Source organism: Jaculus jaculus, chromosome 6, assembly GCF_020740685.1.
Source record: "Jaculus jaculus isolate mJacJac1 chromosome 6, mJacJac1.mat.Y.cur, whole genome shotgun sequence".
Taxonomy (NCBI): Eukaryota; Metazoa; Chordata; class Mammalia; order Rodentia; family Dipodidae; genus Jaculus; species Jaculus jaculus.
In genome coordinates, this window is record NC_059107.1 from 136,626,652 (window position 1) to 136,651,121 (window position 24,470).

The 24,470-nt window shown below is 43.7% G+C and overlaps 1 protein-coding gene and 1 pseudogene across 2 annotated transcripts in view; one reads left to right on the forward strand and one right to left on the reverse strand.

Annotated features, from left to right (window-relative positions):
- On the reverse strand, window positions 1-12,681 carry LOC101610573 (annotated as a pseudogene).
- The window catches only part of Mrpl42 (mitochondrial ribosomal protein L42), a 24,994-nt gene continuing 12,993 nt past the window's right edge, over window positions 12,470-24,470 (forward strand). The window contains exons 1-3 of one of the 2 annotated variants that reach the window (XM_045153074.1): window positions 12,470-12,531; window positions 17,336-17,504; window positions 19,689-19,746. In XM_045153074.1, coding sequence (XP_045009009.1) covers window positions 17,429-17,504; window positions 19,689-19,746 — 134 coding nt within the window. In that variant the 5' untranslated portion in view covers window positions 12,470-12,531; window positions 17,336-17,428. Of the gene's footprint in view, window positions 12,532-12,816; window positions 12,998-17,335; window positions 17,505-19,688; window positions 19,747-24,470 lie in introns of those variants that run through there. The other variant, XM_045153073.1, reaches the window with a different exon arrangement.

A 24,470-nucleotide genomic window follows, 5' to 3' on the forward strand; every position in this document is an offset into this window, starting at 1 on the left:
TTAATCCTCTGCTTTGGCTGGCATTTCTTCAGCAGCATCATCTCCATCCACTTCTGCATTTTCTCTCTCAAGCCTTTCCAGCTGTCTTGCATATACAGTTTCATCTGTATCTGTGACCACTTTGGGCTCCATTTGAATTTTTGAACATACCGCCTTCTCTTCAATCTTTTCTTTGATGACAGCCATAGCTTGAGGACAAAGAGGCCTTCTGTTCTCTCCAGGATTGTCCGAGGAGATGCTGTTAGATTAATCTCGACAGGCCAGGCTTCCGTGGAACAATTCCACCCTGCTCACAAGGCTTCAAAGCATCAATGCCTTCATGACCACAGCAAGCCACTTCAATCTCTGCTCAAATTTTGACAGCTTGTGGGGCAAAATGACTATTAATATTGTTTGTTAGTACTTTGCATTCATCTTCATTCAAATCTAGACTATCCAAAATAGATGGATCTGAGACGGCATGCTTAAATGCATCATAGGCACCATGCCCAGGTCTCCTGTACTTGCCATCAAACACCCAGGAAGGCCTCTGGACCAGGCTTGCAGCTTCTCATCCTTGGTGTAGTCCAGCACCTCAGCAAGATGACGAAGAATGCTGTAAACAGTTTGGGATTTTGTGAATCTGTCTTCACACTTGATTTCTTCTTCAGGAGAAACTCTTCTTTTCGACAAATTGCCTGCAAAGCCTAATGACCAGGGTTTGATTCCCCAAATGCCCACAAAAAGCAAGATGCACAAAGTGGCGCATGTATCTGGCGTTCCTTTGTAGTGGCTGGGGGCCCTGGTGCACCCATTCTCTCTGTCTGTCTTCTCTCTTATCTCTGTCTGCTTATAAAAAGATTAACAAAAATATTTTTTGTTTTGCCTCTTTTTTTTGTTTTTGTTTATTTTTATTTATTTGAGAGCGACAGATAGAGAGAGAGAATGGGCACACCAGGGCCTCTAACCATTGCAAATGAACTCCAGATGCATGCACCACCTTGTGCATCTGGCTTACGTGGGTCCTGGGGAATCAAGCCTCAAACCAGGGTCCTTGGGCTTCACAGGCCAGTGCTTAACCAGTAAGCCATCTCTCCAGCCCAGCAAAAATATTTTTTTAAGAAACAGTTATTCAGGCTGGAGGATGGCTTAGCGGTTAAGACATTTGCCTACAAAGCCAAAGGACCCAGGTTCAATTCCCCAGGACTCATGTTAGCCAGATGCACAAGGGGTCACAAGCGTCTGGAGTTCATGTACAGTGGCTGGAAGCCTGGTGAACCCATTCTCTCTGTCTCTCTCTCCCCCTTTCTCTGTCAAATAAATAAATAAATAAATAAGTAAAAATAAAATATTAAAATAAAAAGAAACAGTTACTCAAGCTGGGCATGGTGGCACACACCTTTAATCCCAGCACTCGAGAGGCAGAGGTAGAAGGATTGCAGTGAGTTTGAGGCCAACCTGAGACTACATAGTGAATTCCAGGTCAGCCTGGGCTAGAGTGAGACCCTACCTCAAAAAACAAAACAAACAAAGTTACTCCAGTGGATCCTGGCAATCACCCAGTCAAGGGCCACCCCTCATCTATAGAAAGGCTAAAGAGGAGAGGGGAATAGTTATCCCTTAATGAGATAATGAACTGTACCCCCAGATGCCCCTCCCTCACAGCAGTTACAGGCCCTTACTGCTAAGCGTACCCACTTTTCTGAGTTCTCAGTCAAAAAGCATAGCTTTCCATTTTTCTCCTTCCTCTCTATGTGGATGCTGGCCAAAACCCTATGTATGTTTGCCCTGATACTCTATGTTTTGCGGTTTTCAATAAATCTTTTTCTTACTTCTTCCTCACGGTCCATGTGCCTGATGTTTCAGGAGGATGACACAAAGGGCCCCTTGACAGTATGAAACCTGCAGCACTGGCACTGGCTCTGCTACATTAAGGTTCTCTAAAAGCATCTGCAGCCCGGCGTGGTGGCGCACACCTTTAATTCCAGCACTCAGGAGGCAGGGGTGGGAGGATTGCCGTGAGTTCGAGGCCACCCTGAGATTAGATAGTGAATTCCAGGTCAGCCTCGGCTAGAGTGAGACCCTACCTCAAAAAACAACAACCAAAAAATCATTTGTGGCCAGATGTGGTGTCGCACGCCTTTAATCTCAACACTTGGCAGGCAGAAGTAGGAGAATGGCTATAAATTTGAGACCAGCCTGGGACTATAGAGAGAGTTCCGGGTTAGCCTGAGCTAGAGTGAGACCCTACCTCAAGAAAACTAAAAAAAATAATAATAATAAAGAACATATGTGGTCTGGGGAGATGGCTCATTGGTTACAGGCACTTGTTGCAAAGCCTGCCAGCCAGGTTTAGTTCCCTAGCCACATACATAAAACCAGGTGGGTATTCATTTTCAGTGGCAAGAGACCCTGGACATGCTCATGAACACACACATGCACAAATAAAATTTATATAGAGGGCCTCTCATAAATTTTAAAACAGCATTTGTCAGGGCTGGAGAGATGGCTCAGCAGTTAAAGTACTTGCCTGCAAAGCCTAAGAACCTGGGTTAAATCCCCCCAATACCCACATAAAGCCAGATGTACAAGGTGGCACATGGGTCTGGAGTCCATTTACACTCTCTCTCACATGCCTTTTTCTCTATCTCTCAAATAAAATATATTTTTTAAAGTATTTGTGCTGGGCATGGTGGCACATGCCTTTAATCCCAGCACTTGAGAGGCAGATGTAGGAGGATCACCAAGAGTTCAAGGCCACCCTGAGACTGCATAGTAAATTCCAGGTCAGCCTAAGCTAGAGTGAGACCCCACCTCAGAAAACAAAAAACCAAAACAAGGCCTTGCTTCAGTTTCTGCGCAAAGCCATCAGCAGGAATGTTTGTTTGCAAGTTTTCTTATTGTTTCCTGCAACACAGGGCAACTGTTTCGTGGGTGATCAAGGCAGAAGTATCTGTGAGAGGAGGGTTCCCATGCACTGACTCAAGCAGGTAGTGGGTGGGGAGGAAGAAAAGGCTTACACTGATTCACAACAAGACAAAGAAACATGCCTGCTGCCTTCCATGCCTCCAATAGAAGTGACTAAGCACTTAGAAACTGTTAAACTCACAAGGCCAGCCTGTTAGAAGAATTGGAGTAGGGTCATCGCCAGTCCTTATAGGCATTATATCAGCATAGGAGGCCCAGGATCTATGAGATAAGCCTCAGGAGAGTGTGAGCAATAAAACTTGGACTGGAGAGATGGGTTAGCAGTTAAGGTGCTTATTGGCAAAGCCAAAGGACCCAGGTTCGATTCCCCAGGACCCATATAAAGCCAGATACACAAGATGGCACATTTGTCTGGAGTTTGCAGCAGCTAGAGGCCCTGGCCTAGTGTGCCCATTCTCTCTGGCTCTTTCTCTTTCAAAAAATTAATAAAATAAGGAAAAAAATAAAGATTACCTTTGGATTTTTTTTTTCTTTCCAAAGCATTTTATATATTTATTTGAGAGAGAGAAAGAGGCAGATGGAGACAGAGAATGGGCGTATCAGAGCCTCCAACCACTACAAATGAACTCCGGACACATGCACCACCTTGTGCATCTGGCTTATGTGGATCCTGGAGAATTGAGAATTGAACCTGGTTCTTTAGGTGTTGCAGGCAAGTGCTTTAATGGCTAATATATCTCTCCAGACTCCCAAAACATTTTTAAAATTTTTGTTTACTTATTTGAGAGCAACAGGGAGAGAGAGAATGGGCATGCCAGGGCCTCCAGCCACTGCAAACGAACTCCAGACTCGTGGGCCCCTTATGCATCTGGTTAACGTGGGTCCTGGGGAATTGAGCCTCGAACTGGGGCCCTTAGGCTTCCCAGGCAAGTGCTTACCTGCTAAGCCATCTCTCCAGCCCCCCAAAGCATTTTTGAATGTCATCTCACCATAGGAGAGACGTTAAGAGCATGTACACCTTGTTCTACTGTGTTGCTGAAAAGATAGGGTGGTTCCACACAGTGTTCTCTTCTTTCTCGGGGCCATTTCCAAGTGGAAACAGAATTCCAAAGGATGGTGACTCATGAGTTTTGGCAAGAAGGCTGGCTGGAACAGGTAAAAGCAGGGTTCTTGTCCCTGCCTCGGTGCACCGCCCTCTCAGGTTCCCAGAACTGTTGCATTCCCTGTTCTTCGGCCTCTGCTGTGACTTCATACTGGGCTAGTCCAACCTAAATGGTTCTCTCACTTCCTCCATCCTGCTCTGCCGCACCCAAGTATGCTTTCTGTCTCCTCAACATCTTTCTTCTTCCTCACCATCGCCTCTCTGTCTGAGGTTCTATGCCTCTCTCATTTGCTTCTAAGTTGTGTCTGCACAAAACTGTCCATTTGGCTTGAGAATGATTAGAAGTATTTCTAAAACCTTTATTTTTCATCAGTGGGGATATGACTCAATGGTACAGAGTTCAGCTACTATTCATGAAGCCCAGGGTTTAATTTCACCACTGAAAAGAAAAGAAAAAAAAATGGAGAGAAAAAGAGCAAGAAACTGGGTGTAGTAGTGTATACCTTTAGTATTAATACTCAGGAGGCTGAGGTAAGAGGATGGCTGTGAGTTCAAGGCCAGCCTGGAACTACAGAGTGATTTCCAGATCAGCCTGAGCTACAGTGAGATCCTGCTTCAACCCTCTCCACCCACCCTCCCCAAAAGTGACAGGCCTTAACACCTGTGTTTTTTAGTTAGTTATTTTTTTAATCATGTTCATTGTTTAGGCCTGGTGTGGTGGCGCACATCTTTAATCCCAGCATTCAGAGGCAGAGGTAGGAGGATTGCCATGAGTTCGAGCCCACCCTGAGACTACATAGTGAATTCCAGGTCAGCCTGGGCCAGAATGAGACCCTACCTCGAAATAAAACAAAAAATCATTATTTTTTTATTTTGGTTTTTCGAGGTAGAGTCTTACTCTAGCCCAGGCTGACCTGGAATTCACTATGTAGTCTCAGGGTAACCTCGAACTCATGGTGATCCTCTTAACCCTGTCTCCCAAGTGCTAGGATTAAAGGTATGCACCACTGTATCAGACCACTTCAGGTTCGCTGAGATGAACTTCCAGACAAGGCACAGTTATGGAGGAAGGGATTTATTGAAGCTTACAGATCCAGGGGAAGTTCCATAATGGCAGAAGAAGCTGGCCTGCCTTCACAGGCCCAAACAGAGAGAGAGAAAAGCACAAGCCTAAAGTTCAAAAGCCACAGCACACTTCAGGAACTCCAGCTAGGCACACTTTGCCTATCTTTAGATTGAAATTGGAAACCCACCACCACACCTTAAGATCACCCAGTGACATTGCCTCCAGCCAGGTAGCCAGCAGATGCAAACTACAAACAATAAAGAAATGAATATATTGGGGGCCAGCTATTCTATTCAAACCACCACAACCACCATACCTGCGTTTTCATTTTCATTATTAACTATTGCTGATGAAAGAATATAACTCCATATCTGCAGTCATTTGGATTTAATAGCACCCCACCCACAAGACCCCCAGTTACAAACTTAGCCACCTAATACTTAGCATATCCAGTCACTACAGTCCCTTTAACCCAGAACACAGAAGGTGAGAATGCAAGAGGGCAGAAGGCTCGGTGGAAAGAAAAGGAGGGGAGAAGAGGAGGAGATGAAAGCCTTAGAGGAAGTGTTGCAATGTAAGTCAGTGTTGAGTGCTCATCCAGCCTTCTTCACAAGACCCTCAGTTCAGTCTCTAGCACTGGAAACATGGAGAAAAGAATAGAAGCAGGTGGGTTGGCTCGTGCCTTTAATCCCGGCACTTGGGAGGCAGAGGTAGGGAGTTCGAGGCCACCCTGACTACATAGTGAATTCCAGGTCAGTCTGAACTAGAGACCCTACCTTAAATAAAAAAAAAAAAAAAGAATAGAAGGGCTGGAGAGATGGCTTTGCAGTTAAGGCATTTGCCTGTGAAGCCTATGGACCCAGGTTTAATTCTCCACATCCTACATAAGCCAGATGCACATGGTGGTGCATGCCTCTGGAGTATGCAGTGGCTAGAGGCCCTGGCATGCCCATTCTCTCTTTCTCTCTCTCTGACTTTAATAAACAATTAAAAAAAAAAGAATAGAAAAGAAGGAGATAAGTCTAACCAGACTCTATTCATTCTTTTACATTCGACAACCAGAAACCTTAATCTTCTAATCACAAAACCACTAGACTCAGATTCAGGGTTCAAAGATTATGCTTTCTTAACCTGCAGTGGCTTTTATTATTATTTTTTCTTTTATCTCTGTATGTGGATGTAGATGTGGAGTGCATGTGGGTGTAGGTGGAAGTGCATGTGTATGTATGTGGTAGCTAGTGGTTGCTATCAGATGTCTTTCTCACTTGTTCTCCATCTTATTTACTGAGGCAGGGTCTCTCATTTGAACCAAAGGCTTACTGATTTGGTTAGTCTAGTCAGCCAGCTTGCCAGGGGGATCACCAGTTTTCACCTCTGGAGCAGGGGGATTACAAATTGCAAAAGGGCTAGTACACCCTCCCATCCTGCCTTTACATGAATGCTGGGGATTTGAACTCACATCCTCACACCTGCACATCAGCACTTTATCCCCCAACCATCTCTTCAGCCCCTTTTTTTCAAAAATGTCTATTTAGCCAGGTCTGGTGGTGCATGCCTTTAATCCCAGCACTTGGGAGGCAGAGGTGGGAGGATTGGTATGAGTTCAAGGCCACTCTGAGAATACAGAGTGAATTCCAGGTCAGCCTGGGCCACAGTGAGACCCTACCTTGAAAAGCCAAAAAAAAAAAAAAAAAAAAAAAAGTCTATTTATTTACTAAAGAGAGAGAGAGAGAGAGAGAGAGAGAGAGAGAGAGAGAGAGAGAGACAGATAGAGAGAGAATCAGCATACCAGGGCCTCTAGCCACTGCAAAGGAACTCCAAAAGCATGTGCCTCCCTGTGTATCTGGCTTCCAGGGGTACTGGGGAATCAAACCCAGGTTTGATCCTTAGGCTTCACAGGCAAGTGCCTTAACCACTAAGCCATCTCACCAGGCCCCTTTTTTCAAATTTTAGAAAATTTATTCTTTGGATTACGCCTTTAGTCCCAGCACTTGGGAAACAGAAGTAGGAGGATGGCCATGAGTTCAAGGCCACTCTGAGACTACCTAGTGAATTCCAGGTCAGCAAGACCCTACCTTGAAAAAATATATACATATATATGGTATCTTAGTATTTATTCATTTATTTTTGAGACACACACACAGAGAGAGAGAGAGAGAGAGAGAGAGAGAGGGAGGGAGAAAGAAAGAATGGAAGAATGGATGTGCCAGGACCTCTAAACACTGCAAATGAACTCCAGACACATATGCTACTTTGTGTGTCTGGCTTGTGTGGGTACTGGAAAATTGAACCCTGGTCCTTAGGCTTCACAGGCACATGACTTAATCACTAAGCCATCTCTCCAGCCCTTCTTTAAAAAAAAAAAGTTTTTTTTAATTTGTTTATTAGGGAGAGAATGGCAGATAGAGAAATAATCTTTATTATTTGGGGCATGCTTTTAATCCCAGAACTCATGAGTCTGAGGTAGAAGAATTGCTATGAATCTCAGGTCAGCCTGGGCTACGGAGTGAGATCCTTTTCTCCGTCCTTTCACTCTGTTCTATGAAGGGCACAAAGGAACAAATACCTACTTCAACTAAACCTGGAGTATTTTAATACCACTACTCAAAAATCTCCTATAAACCACTCACACTTCAGTGAAGAATCACTCCTGGAAATAATTCCCAGTGTGAGTATGTCATCAGCTTTTTTAGACCATTACTGTTTGTTTCAGATTTTTTTTAATTTCAATTACATTTATCATATGATTCCTGATAGTAAAACAGGAAATTTTTTTCTTTCACTAAGGAATAAGAGCTGGGTATGGTGGCACACACCTTTAATTCTAGCACTTGGGAGTCAGAGGTAGGAGGATCACCATGGATTCAAGGCTACCCTGCGACTACAGGTCAGCCTAGGCTAGAGTGAAACCCTACTTCAAAAAAAAAAAAAAGAAAAGAAAAGAAAAAGTGAGAGAGTAGCATTAATGTATGGGTATAAACATTAAGAAAAGTGCTTAAAGTGCTTATAAGGCAGTTGGTGAGCATAATATATGCATTCAGCCAGACAACAGCAGGGGTTACTGTGATATGGCTCATGATCTCCCCCATCATAGGCTTTTGACTAGGTTTTTAGTACAAGGCATGTATTCCCTCCCATGGAGTAGGCCTCCCATCCAAGTAGAGAGCAGTTGGTTTTTCCCATAACAGAAATGCCACTATTGCATCAGTTGGCACATTTGGCCTGGCTGGCCATCTTAAGCTTGCAATGTCCTGTCCACTACTGTTTACCACCATTGATGACCTCTCTCTTCCATAGGGTTGCATGCAGTGTAGCTTTTCCCAGCTTTCTGTCAGCTGGTATATAGGGAGGAGGTTTTCAGCTCAGCTCCAGCTTGATTTCTCAGTGACCTTGCAGCCCAAGTATATGGAGTCTTCAGCAACAGGGTCTTATCATCTAGTTCTGATGGGAAACCAAGTCTTGTCAATGGCCTGTAATGTTTTGGGGACATGAGGGACCTCCCTGGCCAACAACTCACAGAAAGGTATCCCATCTCTGGCACTGAAATTTTTCTAGTAACAATCGCATAGCTTCTGGGTGTGCCATTATCCAGAGAGGTAAGTTTACATATGGTTTATTTACAATATCTTAGAGGTTTTGATTAGCTCTCCTTCACCCTTACTTTACTCAGTCTCTTTTCCTGATCTCACTTAGGCCATTGCACCATCAGTATATGTATGTTTTTATATAATTTTAGTTATACCAATTGAGTAGTTACTATATGCCAAGTACTTTGCTAACCATTTTACTTCTCTTATTTGATCTGCCCAATAGGACTATGAAATATAAAGTATTATTCTGCCTTTAACACAGAAGTTGAGTCCTAAAAAAATTTAACTTGGGTCGGGTGTGTGGTGCACACCTTTGATACCAGCACTTGGGAGGCAGAGACAGGAGGATCACCATGAGTTTGAGACCACCCTGAGACTACATAGTGAGTTCCAGGTCAGCCTGGACTAGAGTAAAACCCTACCTAGAAAAATAAAAACAAACAAACAAACAAAAATTAACTTGGGCATGGTGGTACATGCCTTTAATCCCAGCACTTGGGAGGCAGAGGTAGGAAGACTGCCCTAAGTTTGAGGTCACCCTGAGACTACATAATAAATTGCAGGTGAGCCTGGGCTAAAGCAAGACCCTACCTCTAAAATATAACAAAAATAATTTTTTTAAACTTGGTCAGGGCATGGTGGTGCACACCTTTAATCCCAGTACTTGGGAGGCAGAAGTAATAGGATTGCCATGAGTTCAAGGCCACCTTGAGACTACATAGTGACTTCCAGGTCAGCCTGGGCTGGAGTGAAACACTACCTCACAAAACCAAAAACTATTTTTTTAACTTATTAAATTTCCCCAAATATGTCAAGATTCAAATTTAGGCAGACAGAAATCTCAAAATGCACTTGTTAACTTCTCTACTATCTCCCTAACATTATGCCTGGTCCCTAGGAACCCTTAAAATGAGCCTAAAATGTCAAGGTTAGAGGAGACCTACATACAACAACCATATGTGGAGTTCCCTAGGAACTTTTTTGTTTGTTTGTTTGTTTTCTGTGGTAGGGTCTCACTCCAGCTCAGGCTGACCTGGAATTCACTGGGTAGTTTCAGGGTTGGTGTTCCTCCTACCTCTGCCTCCTGAGTGCTGGGATTAAAGGTGTGCGCCACCATGACCAGAACCTAAGAACTTTTGTAAGGAAAGTAAAGTCTAACTTGTCGTCTGGATGGCTTAGCAGTTAAGTGCTTGCCTGTGAAGCCTGAGGATACCGGTTTGAGGCTCTATTCTCCAGTACCCACATCAGCCAGAGATATACAAGGTGGCTCATGTATCTGGAGTTCGTTTGCAGTGACTGGAGGCCCTGGCGCACCCATTCTTTCTCTCTTTCTCTCTCCCTCTCCCTCTCTCTCTCTCTCTCTCTCTCTCTCTCTCTCTCTCTCTCTCTCTGTTTATTGTTCTCAAGTAAATAATAAAATAAATAAATAAAAATATAATAATAATAAATAAGCCAAAATAGAAAATAAAAGAATGCTTTAAAAAAAAAAGAGTGGGCTGAGGCCAGCACCAGTGGCTTCAACCCTGGTAGGTTTGGTGCTTATATTTCTTTTCTCCTTTATCTCTCAGGTTGGGCACTTCTAGTAAAGGGGAAGTCCTTCTTACCCAGTAGAAGATGCAAGAATATGCATAGGAGTTTAAGTACCCTTAAAGGTGAAAAGTTTATTAGGGGAAAGGGTGATAGCACTCTGCATGCTTTCTAGAGAGGGCTCTTGAAGTTGCATCAATCAAGCCAGTTAGCCCCATCCATGATCACCTGTTGTCCCTTACATTCTATTTTTAGGGCTCTGAGCTGGCCCATCTGGAGATGAGTTGCTATCTTTATATTTTGACCACCAGTTGACCCACCATCATTATCTCTATGCTCTGTTTCTTGAGCTGGGCCACCCATTTTTTTTTTTATCTTGGCAACCCTATTGGTTAGACCCTCCTGGAGCTAACCTGTCTAACAATCTTACATTTTAACCAAAACCACTTTATTTTATGTAGTTTTCCTTTTTTTCCCTAAGTATTTATTTATTCAAGAGAGAGAGAAAGGGGGGGAGAGAGAGAAGAAAGAATGGGCTCATCAGGGCCTCTTGCTCCTACAAACTCCAGACACATGTGCCACCCTATGTGTCTGGCTTTATGTGGGTACTGAGGACCTGAATCCTGGCCATCAGGTTTCACAAACAAGCACCTTTAACCACTCAGCTCTCTCCCCAGCCCTAATATACTTTTCTTGAACAGTTTATGATTTGAATTATTTTAATTCTGTCATTTCAGCGAGGGTTAGATAGCACTGTTAGTAAAACACAATCAAAATAATAGTGTCCTAATAAAGATAAATTTACTTCTTTTATTTATTTAGTTGTTTAACGCAGATTCTCATGTATTCCAGGCTAGACTTGAACTTGCAGTAATTCTTCAGCCACCTCAATCCTGGAATTATAAATCTATGGCACCATATCTGGCATTTCTCTTTCATGAAAAAATTTGCAGTAGGAAGTCCAGAGCTATGAGCCTATTCCATAAAGTCATCACAACCAAACTCCTTTCCAGCTGACTAAACTCTTCCATCATTCCAAGGTCAAGTAATTGCTAAATCCTAATGTCTAAAACTTTTTCTATTTTTTCATTTTACTAGCATTAATTTGAAACTGCTTTTATTTATGTCAATATAAGTCATTTGCTAGTATTCTGAGTTTACATTTCTTTGGAATGTCTCTAGTGAGAGGTTTGTCCAACTGATCTCAAGTGTTAGGATTCCCTGAGCCCAGGTTTAGAGTCCCTTTTCGTTTTATGTACACTGTCTCCCTACAGCGGTTCAACATTCCCATCTTTTTTTTTTTCTTTTTGGTTTTTCAAGGTGGGGTCTCGCTTTAGGCCAGGCTGAGCTGGAATTCACTATGTAATATCAGGCTGGCCTTGGACTCATAGCTATCCTACCTTTGCCTCCCAAGTGCTGGGACTAAAGGCATGCAACACCACACCCAACGATTCATAGTCTTATTTATTATTATTATTTGTGTGTGTGTGTTTGTGTGTTGCTGGAGATCAAACCCAGGGCCTTAGGCATGCTCTCCTCGTTTCCCATAGCATTCATATCCAGCCAAGCTTCTAGTCTCCAAACACATGTCTCTACCAGCTTGCCTCATTTTATATCTCCACTTGCATGTCTCAGAGGTATTTCAACAGTCAACTCTCAAACGCAATTTCCACTCTTATCAGACCACTCCCAAACCTGCTCTATCAGTCTTTCCTCAGGTACATTGACTGGCATTCAAGCCACACCTGAAAAGTCTTCTTCTCAACTTCTACACCCAACAAAAGAGGACTGTGGTTTCCCCCTTTCAAATATCCAAATACTCCAATTTAATTCATCCACTCTGGAATAATCAAGTGGTTTTTCTGGACATGAACATCAAATTACTATTACTATTACTTGTTTTTGGTTCTTTTTCCTCGAGGTAGGATATCACTCTATCCCAGGCTGACTTGGAATTCCCTATATAGTCTCAGCGTGGCTTTGAACTCATGGCGACCTTCCTACTTCTGTCTCCCGAGTGTTGGGATTTAAGGCGTGTGCCACCACGCCCGGCTCATCAAATTGTTTTTGTTATTATTTTAAATAGTACTTGTTCCTAAAAATAGGGGCAAGCGGTAGTGAATTTTGTTTTCTGAGCATCTCAAATAAGTTTGAGACAAACTGGGGCCACAAATGGCGGGAGCTTTATGAGTCAAGCCTAGCCTACCCTTTGCACCGAGGCCGCTGGTCCGCGGAGACTACGACTCCCAGAGTACCCCGCGCGCCAGGACGTGCGCGGCTGCGCCAAGGAGGACCAGGATTGAGGCAAGATGGCTGGTCCGCTGTGAATAGCTGTCAAGGTAACCGTTTCCCTCCCTTCATGCGGCAGGGTTCTTAGAAGCTGGGCAGGTCCAAAAGGGTTGTTTGTCCGCAGGTGGTGAGGTCTTTCCGCCTGTCGTGGCGGGCAGGGTGAGGTCGTCAGCATCTCCGTCCAGGAGAAGAGTCCGCATGGGGTCGTGCCCCGGCGGACGTGGGGCCTCAGCACGCGGTCCGGTGTCGCCAGAAACCCCACCGGGCGGGTCTTTAGGTTCCGCCCCCGGGCGTCCCCCAGGGGTCAGTCACCGTGCTGCCTGGAGCCTGTGCCTCACTCAAGCTTCGGATCCTATGAGCGTTTGCTTTGGCATTGATTTCTGGGCCAAGGGATTCACCCTCAAATTCTTCCCCTGGGGTGAAGAGTTTGACTCTCCCCTGAGTGTGCTAGCCTGGGGCGGAGGGAACTTCAGCGTCCCCCCAGAATGTTTTGATCTTCACTTGACGTCAGAAGAGGTAGGCTTGTGTCGCACCAGTGCCACCAATTAAGCTGTATATTATTAAAAAAGTAAATCATTTTACTTCTCTGGCACTTTTCCTTTCCTTTTTTCCCCCTTCTCTCTCTCACCCTCTCTCTCTTTTCGTCTTGTTTTGTGAGGCAGGGTCTCGCTGTAGCCCGGGCTGACCTGGAATTCACTATGTAGTCTCAGGATGGCCTCATACTCACCACAATCCTCCTACTTCTGCCTCCCAAGTGCTGGGATTAAAGGTGTGTGCCACCAGGGCAGGCTTTTTTTTTGACTCCAGTCCAGGCTGATCTGGAACTCACTCTGTAGTCCCAGGCTGGCCCTGAGCTCATTGCGATCCTCCTACCTCTGTGCCACCATTCCAGCTTTCTCTGGCCCTTATTCCTTTTTTCCCCACATGTGTGCACCCCCTTGTGCATCTGGCTTATGTGGGTCCTGGGAACCTGGGTCCTTTGGCTTTGCAGACAAATGCCTTAACCACTAAGCCATTTCTCCAATCCTTTTGTTTTGTTTTGAGGTAGGGCCTTACGGTAGCCCATGCTGACCCTTTATCCCCTCCCCCCACTTTTACTTTATTTTATTTAATTTTTCCCCTATTTTATTGACAGCTTCCATAATGATAGACAATAAACCATGCTAATTCCCTCCCCTCTTCCACTTTCCCCTTCACAAATCCATTCTCCATCATATACTCTCCCTTTATAATTAGTTTCTCTTTTATTTTGATGCCATCATCTTTTCTCACTATTATGAGGGTCTTGTGTAGGTAGTGCCAGGCATTCCAAGGTCATGGATATACAGGCCATTTTGTATCTAGCAAATTGTACTGTAAGTAGTCCTACCCTTCCTTTGGCTCTTACATTCTTTCCACCACCTCTTCCACAATGGACCCTAAGCCTTGAAAGGTGTGATAGAGATGTTTCAGTGCTGAGCACCAGCACTATGGTGCCTTTTGAGTCATCCCAGAGGTCACCACCATCAAAAAGAGAAGCTTCTCCAGCCAGAAGTGAGAGTAGCATTAATATATGAGTATGAACATTAAGAGAAGTGCTTACTGGGTAGTTTGGTGAGCATAGTATATGTATTTAGCCAGACACCAGCAGGAGTTACACCCCTAGGGCTCATGACCTCCCCTATCATAGGTGTTCAGTACCAGGCATGTATTCCCTCCCATTGGGCCTCCAGTCCAATTAGAGAATGGTTGCGTTCCCCCACAACAGACATGCCACTATTGCACCCATTGGCTCATTTGGCCTGGCTGGTCAAACTTAAGGCTTGCAGTACCCACTGTTGTTTATCTCCACTAATGACTTCTCTCCCATAGAGCTGCATGCAGCATAGCTTTTTACAACTTTCTGTCAGCTGGTCTACAGGGAAGAAGTTTTCAGCTCAGCAAGATTTGTCAGTGACCTTGAAGCACAAGCATGTGGAGTCTTTAGCAATAGGGTCTTACCATCTATTTGGCCCTTCATTCTTTTCTTTTTTTAATTATTTATTTATTTATTTGAGAGCAACAGTCACAGAGAGAAAGACAGATAGAGGGAGAGAGAGAGAATGGGCGCGCCAGGGCTTCCAGCCTCTGCAAACGAACTCCAGACGCGTGCGCCCCCTTGTGCATCTGGCTAACGTGGGACTGGGGAACCGAGCCTCGAACCAGGGTCCTTAGGCTTCACAGGCAAGCGCTTAACCACTAAGCCATCTCTCCAGCCCCATTCTTTTTTTTTTTAATTAATTTTTTATTGACAACTTTCATGATTGTAAACAATATCCCATGGTAATTCCCTCCCTCCCCCAACTTTCCCCTTTAAAACTCTACTTTCCATCATATCCCTCCTTCTCAATCAGTATCTCTCTTTTTTTTAATTAACAACTTCCATGATTGTAAACAATATCCCATGGTAATGCCCTCCCTCCCCCCACTTTCCCCTTTGAAACTTCATTCTCCATCATATCCCCTCCCTCTCTCAATCAGTGTCTCTTTTATTTTGATGTCATGATCTTTTCCCCCTCTTATGATGGTCTTGTGTTGGTAGTGTCAGGCACTCTGAGGTCATGGATGTCCAGGCCATTTTGTGTTTGGGGGGATCACATTGTAAGGAGTCCTACCCCTCCTTTAGCTCTTACATTGTTTCCGCCATCTCTTCTGCAATGGACCCTGAGCCTTGGAAGGTGTGATAGAGATATTGCAGTGCTGAGCACTTCTGTCACTTCTTTCCAGCACTATGATGCCTTCTGAATCATCCCAAGGTCATTGCCATCTGAAAAGAGAAGGTTCTCTACCAAAAGTGAGCGTAAGGGTATGAACATTAAGAGAAGTGCTTACTGGGTAGTTTGATAAGCATAGTATATACATTTAGCGAGACAGCAGCAGATGTTAGACCCCCTAGGGCTCATGACTACCTGTTTAAAGTTTTCAGTATCAGGGTGTATTCCCTCCCGCAGAGCAGGCCTGCAGTCCAATTAGAGGGCAGTTGGTTTCTACCATGACAGATGTGCTACTATTGCACCTGTTGGCTCATTTGTCTAGCTGGCCAAATATAAGGCTTGCTGTTGAGTATTGTCACTGGTGATTTCTCTCTCTCCCATTGAACTGCATGCAGTGTGGCTTCTTCCAGCTTTCTGTCAGCTGGTCTACATGGATGAGGTTATCAGCTCAGTTCCAGCAGGATTTCTCAGTAGCCTTGCAGTCCACATATGTGCAGTCTTCAGCAATAGGGTCTTACCATCTATTTGGCCCTTTATTCTTTTTTTTTTTTTTAATTTTTTTAAATTCATTATTTATTTATTTATTTGAGAGCGACAGACACAGAGAGAAAGACAGATAGAGGGAGAGAGAGAGAATGGGCGCGCCAGAGCTTTCCAGCCTCTGCAAACGAACTCCAGACGCGTGCGCCCCCTTGTGCATCTGGCTAACGTGGGACCTGGGGAACCGAGCCTTGAACCGGGGTCCTTAGGCTTCACAGGCAAGCGCTTAACTGCTAAGCCATCTCTCCAGCCCATGGCCCTTTATTCTTAATCAACTGTATGAAAGGGCACCTAATGTATAGGGAAGTGGCTTATAAGCTGTAAATAAATAACTCTCTATGAACTCAGGGTTGGCATGTTCCAATGTACTGACAGTGCTAGGAATCAGCCTACGTCATTTAGTCTAGCAAATGAGAGAGCCATTCTAATTCCTTTTCATAGCCACAGGGCCTGGGAAGGACACAAATGTTCATTGAGACAAATAAAAATAAGGCCACAGTAGTTACATGTGATTTATTCACAACAGTCATGGCTGTTTCCCCACAGTTTACCATTGAAGGAACAAGGGCTCTTTAGTTCATGATTTGCTCAAAACTTTTCAGTTTTTAAGTGACCAGCTCAAATCTGGAAGCAAGTCCTTTAGATTTCCTTCATGATTCAAAATAAACATACCTAACATATCTCTATGTAGTCTCATGATGGCCTCAAACTCACAACCATCCTCCTACCTCTGCCTCCTGAGTGCTGGGATTAAAGGCGTGTGCCCCTCACGTATTTCTAAACATGTGACACTAAAACAGAATGATAGTGAAAGCAACTTGTAAAGTTTGTAAGATGGTGGAATGTAGTATTCTGAGTATTTCATAGGCCAATTGTTGGCCTTGTTTAATATTTCATTTAATCAGGAACAGAATAGTGTTAGTGATAATATACTGTGTGTGGTGCATGGAAGGTAGGCACACTAGCATTTGGAGGCGGGAGGTATGCTCTGTACTATATGTGAATGACTTTTGAAGAGTAAGTGCATATTTATAGAGTATTCTTTCAGTGGAAAAGGCTTCATTGAGTACTGAGACATTTGCATTTAAGATAATTGTGGACATGTTCTGAGCTTACTCTCCTCTCTCTCTTTTTGTTCTTGTGCTGTGTCTTTATTTGGATTTTTTTTTTTTTTTTCAAGGTGAGTATCATTCTAGCCCAGGCTGACCTGGAACTTTGTAGTCCCAAGCTGGCCTCAAATTCACAGTGATCCTCCTGCCTCTGCCTTCTGAGTGCTGGGGTTAAAGGAGTGCACCACCACACCTGGCCAGTTGCTCATATTTTGATGTTGTTGCTCTTTGTTCAGTAGTGTGGAACTACAGAGTTGTTTAAAAGCCAGATGCACAAAATGGTGCGTGCACCTGGAATTCATTTACAGTGACTGAAGGCCCTGGTGCGCCTGTTCTCTCTCTCTCTCCTTGAAAGAAAAAAAAAAAAGCCTTGCTTTAAGTGACTTGTGCTAGGTAATGGTACTTGTCTTATTCTTATAGTGTTTCAGTGTTTTAATTTATAGACCGCACTGATTTCTCTTTATCTCAAACAGGAATGAAAATTGGTGTGCCTAGAAGCAGATCTTAAAGGCACCTTCTCTTCAAAACATCTTTTCCCATTTCACCTGATAGGATTTCAACACATCATGGCGGCTGCAGCAGTAAAACGGGTGCTATCAAACAGAACTATCTTGAAGCATTTGTTTCCAATTCAAAGTAAAAGTAAGAGGTTTTCTTTTTCTTTTCTTTTTTTTTTTTTTAGAGGTTTTCTTTTTAATGTTTAAATGTTCCAAAATATAGACTATTTAAAGCATTTAGTTATTCTATGTGCCTGTTATTTGCAAGAATGAAAAGGGGACAAATGTCAATTAAGAGAGAAGAGGGCTAGAGAGATGGCTTAGTGGTTAAGGTGCTTGCCTATGAAGCCTAAGGACCCATGTTCAACTCTCTAGGTCCCACATAAACCAGACATACAAAGTGATGCAAGCATGCAATGTTGCACTGAGCACAAGGTGGCCTCCACGCCTGGAGTTGGATTGCAGTGTCTGGAAGCCCTGGTGTGCCAATTCTCTTTCTCTCTCTCTCTCTCTCTCTCTCCCTCTCCCTCTCCCTCTCTCTGGCTCTCGCTCTTGCATTAAACAAACAAAGAAACAAAAGAAAAGAAAAAAGGGCTGGGCTTGGTGCCGCACGCTTTTCATCTCAGCACTTGAGAGGCAGAGGTAGGAGGATTGCCATGAGTTCAAGGCCACCCTGACACTGTATAGTGAATTCCAGGTCAGCCTGGGCTAGAGTGAGACCCTACCTCAAAAAAACAAAAAATCAGGCCAGTCCATTGGTCTTGCCTAAAAAAAGGGAATAGATAAATTATGCCACATCTTTACTGTGAATATCATTGCTGTTACCAATATGGAAAGATCACCAATTGGAAGAAAAAGTGTATCAAACACTATCTATCAGATGACCCTGTTTGTAGGTTTAAAAGATGATTCACTCTTATTATGTGTGTGTAGGTGCACAGGAATAAATTCAGAGTAAAAGATCTGGACTTAATATTGTTATCTGAGTGAACCACAGTGAGACTGAGGTGAGCTGTTGATAAAGAATACCTTCCCCCTGGGCATGGTGGCACACGCCTTTAATCCCAGGACTCAGGAGGCAGAGGTAGGAGTATTGCCATGAGTTCAAGGCCACCCTGAGACTACATAGTGAATTGCAGGTCAACCTGGGCTAGAGCGAGACCCTATTTCGAAGAACCAAAAAAAAAAAAAAAAAAATTCAAGCCGGGCATGATGGCGCACGCCTTTAATCCCAGCACTCGGGAGGCAGAGGTAGGAGGATCACCATGAGTTCGAGGCTACCCTGAGATGACAGAGTTAATTCCAGGTCAGCCTGGACTAGAGTGAGACCTTACCTCGAAAAACCAAAAAAAAAAAAAACAGAAAAAAAAATTCTCGCTGAGCATGGTGGTGGTGCATGCCTTTAATCCCAGCACTCAGAAAGCAGAGGTGGGATCACCAGGAATTCAAGGCCATCCTGGCACTACACAGTATATTCCAGGTCAGCCTGAGCTACCATGTGATCCTACCTTGAAAATAAAAGAATAACTTCTCTCACTAGTTCAGTAACTTAACATGTTACTTTTTAAAAAAATTATTTATTTGAGACACAGAGAAAGAGAGAGAATGGGGCATGTAAGGGCCTCTAGCCACTGCAAAGGAACTCCAGATGCATCACCACCTTGTGCATGTCTCTTACGTGGGTCCTGGGGAATTGAATCTGGGTCCTTTGGCTTTGTAGGGAGCTAAGTCATCCCTCCAGCCCAAAAGATTTTCTTTTTTATTGACAACTTCCAAAATTGTAGACATAACCCTCATTTCTGCATCACATTATCTTCACTGGCTTTCTTTCTTTTTGTTTTCTTTCTTTCTTTCTTTGTAAATATTTTTATGAGTGAGAGAACGAGACAGAGAAAGAGAAAATTGGCACACCATGGCCTCCAGCCATTGCAATTGAGCTCCAAATGCATGTGCCATCTTGCATGCTTGCATCATCTTGTGTGGCTGGCTTATGTGGGATCTGGAGAGTTGAACATGGGTCCTTAGGCTTCACAGGCAAGTGCCTTAACTGCTAAGCCATCTCTCCAGCCCCTTTACTAGCTTTCTTAAATGAGCATAGTGGCTTTTGCTAGCCTGGCTGTGGATCCCTGTATCAATGCTTACCCAGCCTGATAGCACATACCCTCTGTGCTACAGTTGTTTCTTGTTTGTCTCCCTCATCAGCAGACATAGACCTGGTCCTACCTGCTGTTGAATTCTTCGCTGTTGTCCAGACCTGTGTCTTTCAATTTATGTGAGAACATATGCTCACGTGAACTAAAGCTGTTTTATGGTTTGGGTTTTTTTTTAGGTGGAATTTATGTTTGTCATAAATCTACATATTCTTCACTTCCAGATGACTATAACTGGTATGTATTAAAATTCAATTAAGAAATTACAGTTCTAGGGGGCTGGAGGGATGGCTTAGTGGTTAAGGTATTTCCCTGCAAAGCCAAAGGACCCGGTTCGGTTTTCCAGGACCCACATAAGCCAGATGTACAAGGGGGCACATGTGTCTGGAGGCCCTGGTGTCCCCATTCTCTCTCTTTCTCTCCCTCTTTCTCTGTCAAATAAATAAATACATAAAAATAATATAATAAAAGAAATAACAGTTTTAGTAGTACCTGAAGTGATTTAATTTTATTTTGGCTTTACTTTTCTGATTGTTATTTCTTTAATTTTTTTTTTAATATTTCAATAATCTTATTTACCCAGCACTGGGGATTATAAGCCTTTTAAATAAAATCATTATCATTATGTTTCAGTGAATACTTAATTTGTTGCAACACAAAGATACTGTTAGAAATGCTATCTTTCTTCCTGAAGCTTTAACATTTTAGAAAAGTTAGTTTTTATAGTTTCTTATTAGAGCTCATATCAATTAGCTTAAGTTTATCTTTTGTTTGATGTTGACTAATCCTCACTCACAATATTGAATTAATTCAGTTCTGGTCACAAAGTTAAGAACTAAGAATAGCATATGGTATTGCTGTTGTCTGCACAGCAGTGTTGGTGTACAGAAACTGCAATAAATTTTTTTTCTTCATTTTGTTTTGTTTTTCAAGGTAGGGTCTTGCGCTAGCCCATGCTGACCTAGAATTCACTATGTAGTCTCAGTGTGACCTTGAACAACATCCTTCCCCTAGTGCTGGGATTAAAGGCATATACCACCATTCCCAGCACAATATATTTTCTTCAGCTATGTGGGTTTCATTGCAAATTTTGGTAAATATATTTTCTTTTTGTATGTGTGTTTTTGAGGCAGAGTCTCATTCTAGCCCAGGCTGACCTGGAACTTACTCTGTAGCTCCCGGCTGGCTTCAAACTCACAGTGATCCTCTTTCCTCAGCCTCTCAAGCTCTGGGACTAAAGGTGTGTACCATTATGCCTGGCCTAGTTATTTATTTATTGTTTGAGCAGGGTCTCATGTGTACCAGGTTAGCTTTGAACTCATTGTGTAGCTAAGCCTGGCTTTGAAATCCTAGTCTTCCTGCATCCATTTCCCAAGTGTTAAAGTCATAGGCATATGCCACCATGTTAATCTTTTTTTCTTTTTTTTGGTTTTTCGAGGTAGGGTCTCACTCTAACTCAGGCTGACCTGGAATTCATTATGTACTTTTGGCAGTCCTCCTGCCTCTGCCTCCCGAGTGCTAGGATTAAAGACGTGTGCTACCACACCTGGCCATTGATACTAGTTTTAAATACTAAAAAAAAATTTACTTAATGTGTATGGATGCAACATGGTCTCTTGTTACTGCAAATAACACCTTGTCTAGCTTTGTGTGAGTGGATGGGGAATTGAACTGTTGGCAGCCTTTGGAAGCAAGTGCCTCTAACTCCAGAACAATTTTTCCAGACGCCTTCATACTAGCTTTTTTTTTTTTTTTAGTGTTTGAGGTAGGGTCTCACTCTAGCCCAGGCTGATCTGGAATTTACTATGTAGTCTCAGGGTAGCCTTGTACTCATGGCGATCCTCCTACATCGGCCTCCCAAGTGCTAAGATTAAAGGCATGTGCCACCACGTCCAGCTCTGATAACTAGTTTTAATTGTTACATTAATGAGCACTAATATAAATAGCTAGGGCTGGGAAGAGAGCTCAGCTGAAACAGTGCTTACCTTGCAAGAATGGGGACCTGAGTTCAATCCTCAGAACTCATGTAAAAATGCTGGGTAACACCTAAATATTTATGTTTCTGCTCATAGATTGGTGCTATTTTCAGCTTTGTTCAGTGAAGTTTCTTTTTACAGTGGGTGGCAATGACCAGGGAGACTCAGCATCATCAAACTGCAGAGTAAGTGACGGTTGATGCTCATCCCTAAATGGAACGTCTATATTACCTTTTCTAAGGCTCAGGGGAACATTTCAGAAGATGGTTGGAAAGAATGTAGGAGCCAGAGGATAGGGAGGAATGCAGTGGAATGAAATACATGGTGTTTCAATCAGGTTCACGTTGCTGGCCAAAGAGCAGCTTGGGGGGCCGGGGGAGGTGGTTATTTTTGCTTATGAACTCAAGGGGAAGAAGCTCCATGATGGCAGGGGAAAATGATGGCATGAGCAGAGGGTGGACATCACCCCCTAGCCAACAGCAACAGGAGAGTGTACCAAACACTGGCCAGGGGAAACTGGCCCATAAGCCCACCCCCCAACAACACCCTGCCTCCAGGAGGCTTTAATTCCCAAATTGCCATCAGCTGGAGACCTAGCATTCAGAACACTTAAGTTTATGAATCAACCCACCATATCCTGCCCCTGGCCCCCATAAACTGATAACCGTACATGGTGTAAAATACAATGCATTCTTCCACCTTTAAAAGTCCTCATTGCTTTTAATCAGTCCCAATGATACTCAAGTATTCCCATAGTCCAAGATCTTTTAACTGAGCCATAATACCAAAAAAATGAAGAAAAAAAACCCGTAACGGCACAGAATAAACATTCACACTGCAAAAGATGGCATTGGACATAGCAAAAAACTATTCAACCAATACAAGATTTAAACAGGGCAAACATAAAACTCTGTAGCTCCAAGTCCAACATTTCTAGCCAGTAACAAGTCTCTGGAGTTCCCATTCTACCCCTCCTGCTAGGCTACTCACTGTCCTGGTAAACTTCATCTGGGGCTGGCAGCTTTCCTTAGCAACCATCTCGTGGTCCTGGCATCTTCACTGGGTCTCAATTACAACCCACAGTCCATCCTCATGGCTCCATCTAGTCTCCATGCAGGCACGCTTCACACTGACCATGGCCGTTTCCAAAACACAAAGACCATGTTGCAAATTCAGTGACCCTTTCTTTCCTGCAATTATGCTCCATAATACCAGGTAGGTGCCAGATTGTTAATCCAGGGGGAAATAAAGCTGACTTTGAAGAACAGGACACTCCTTCAGCATTCAGGCGCTTTCAAGCTGTACTTATAGCACCACAAGGCATCTCTTAGGCCAAGGTTTTAAATCCTTCCACATTCCTCTCAAAAATTAGTTCCAAGTTCCAAAATGCCAAAGCCAGACAGTCAGGTGTCTAGCAGCAATGATGTCATTCTCGGTACCAGCTTTACTGTTACAGTTAGGTTTGCATTACTGGCAGAAATCACCTGACCAAGAGCAGCTTTGGGGAAAAAAAATGGTTTATTTTGGTTTACAGACTCCAAGAGGAAGGGGGAGAAGCTCCATGATGGCGGGGGAAAAGATGGCATGAGCAGAGGGTGGACATCACCCCTGGGCCACATCAGGTGGACAACAGGAACAGGAGAGTGTGCCAAACACTGGCATGGGGAAACTGGCTCTAACACCCATAAGCCCACCCCCAACAATACACTGCCTCCAGGAGGCATTAATTCCCAAATGTGCATCAGCTGGAGACCTAGCATTCAGAACACCTAAGTCTATGGGGAACACCTGAATCAAACCATCACACATGGGTGCTGCATTCATGACCACACAGTGGTGGTCATTACCTGCGCAAGACTTGCATAAAATTGGGCCCTTCAACTTCCTGCCATGGTTGGTGGAAGAGCTTATGAGTTATAGGTGATTAATGACTGTTGTTGGAGGAGAAGACACTGTTCAGTGGTATAGCCACTAGTAAAGTTGCCCATGTTTCAGTAAATAACCCCTCTTCTATGTTCATACAAGCAGCCCCAACTAAACTTAGTGAGTCATACACAATAAAAAGACGAGGTAGTAAAAGTGGGACTAATTAGGAAGAAGGGGTTCAATGGGAGGTAGAGAGGGACAAGAGAAGATAATAGAGGTAAATGTGATAAAAGTATATTACATGCATGTATAAAAATTGTCAGAAAAAGAAGAGATGGCTTAGTGGTTAAAGGGACTTGCTTGCAATGCTTCCCAGTACATGTTCAGTTCCTCAATGCCATGTAAAGCCAGATGCACAAAGTGGTGTATCCATCTGGAGTTTGTTTACAGTAGCAAGAGTCACTGACACACCCATACTCTCTGTGTTTGCTTGCAAATAAATTTAAAAAATTAAATAAAATATATTTTAAAAAAAAGAACCTGGGCATAATTGGGCGTGATGGCCCACACCTTTAATGCCAGCACTTGGGAGGCAGAGGTAGGAGAACTGCCATGAGTATGAGGCCACCCTGAGACTACGTAGTTAATTCCAGGTCAGCCTGGACTAGAGTGAGACCCGACCTCGAACCCCCCCCAAAAAAAAAAGGCTGGTCATAGGTTTGGGGAGATGGCTCAATGAGTAAAGCACTTGCTGCAAGTGTGAGGACCGGTATTTGGCTCGCCAGCACCCACATAAATAGTGGGTGGACATGGCAGCCCATCTATGATCCCAACGCTTGGAAAGTAGCGACAAGGGGTCTGAAGGAAGCTGGCTAGCTAGGCTAGCTGATCTGTGAGCTTTGGGCTCCAGTGAGATACTGCCTCAGTAAGAGTTAAGATGGAGAGTGATCAAGGCAGACACCCAATACCAACCCGACATGCACGCAGACACACGCAGACAGCACACACTGTGCACACCACACAAACACAAAATGCCAGACATGGTGACATGCGCATGTAATCTCAGCGCTTGTTGAAGCCAACAGGAGACTCCCTGCAGTTTATTGGTCAGCTAGTCTA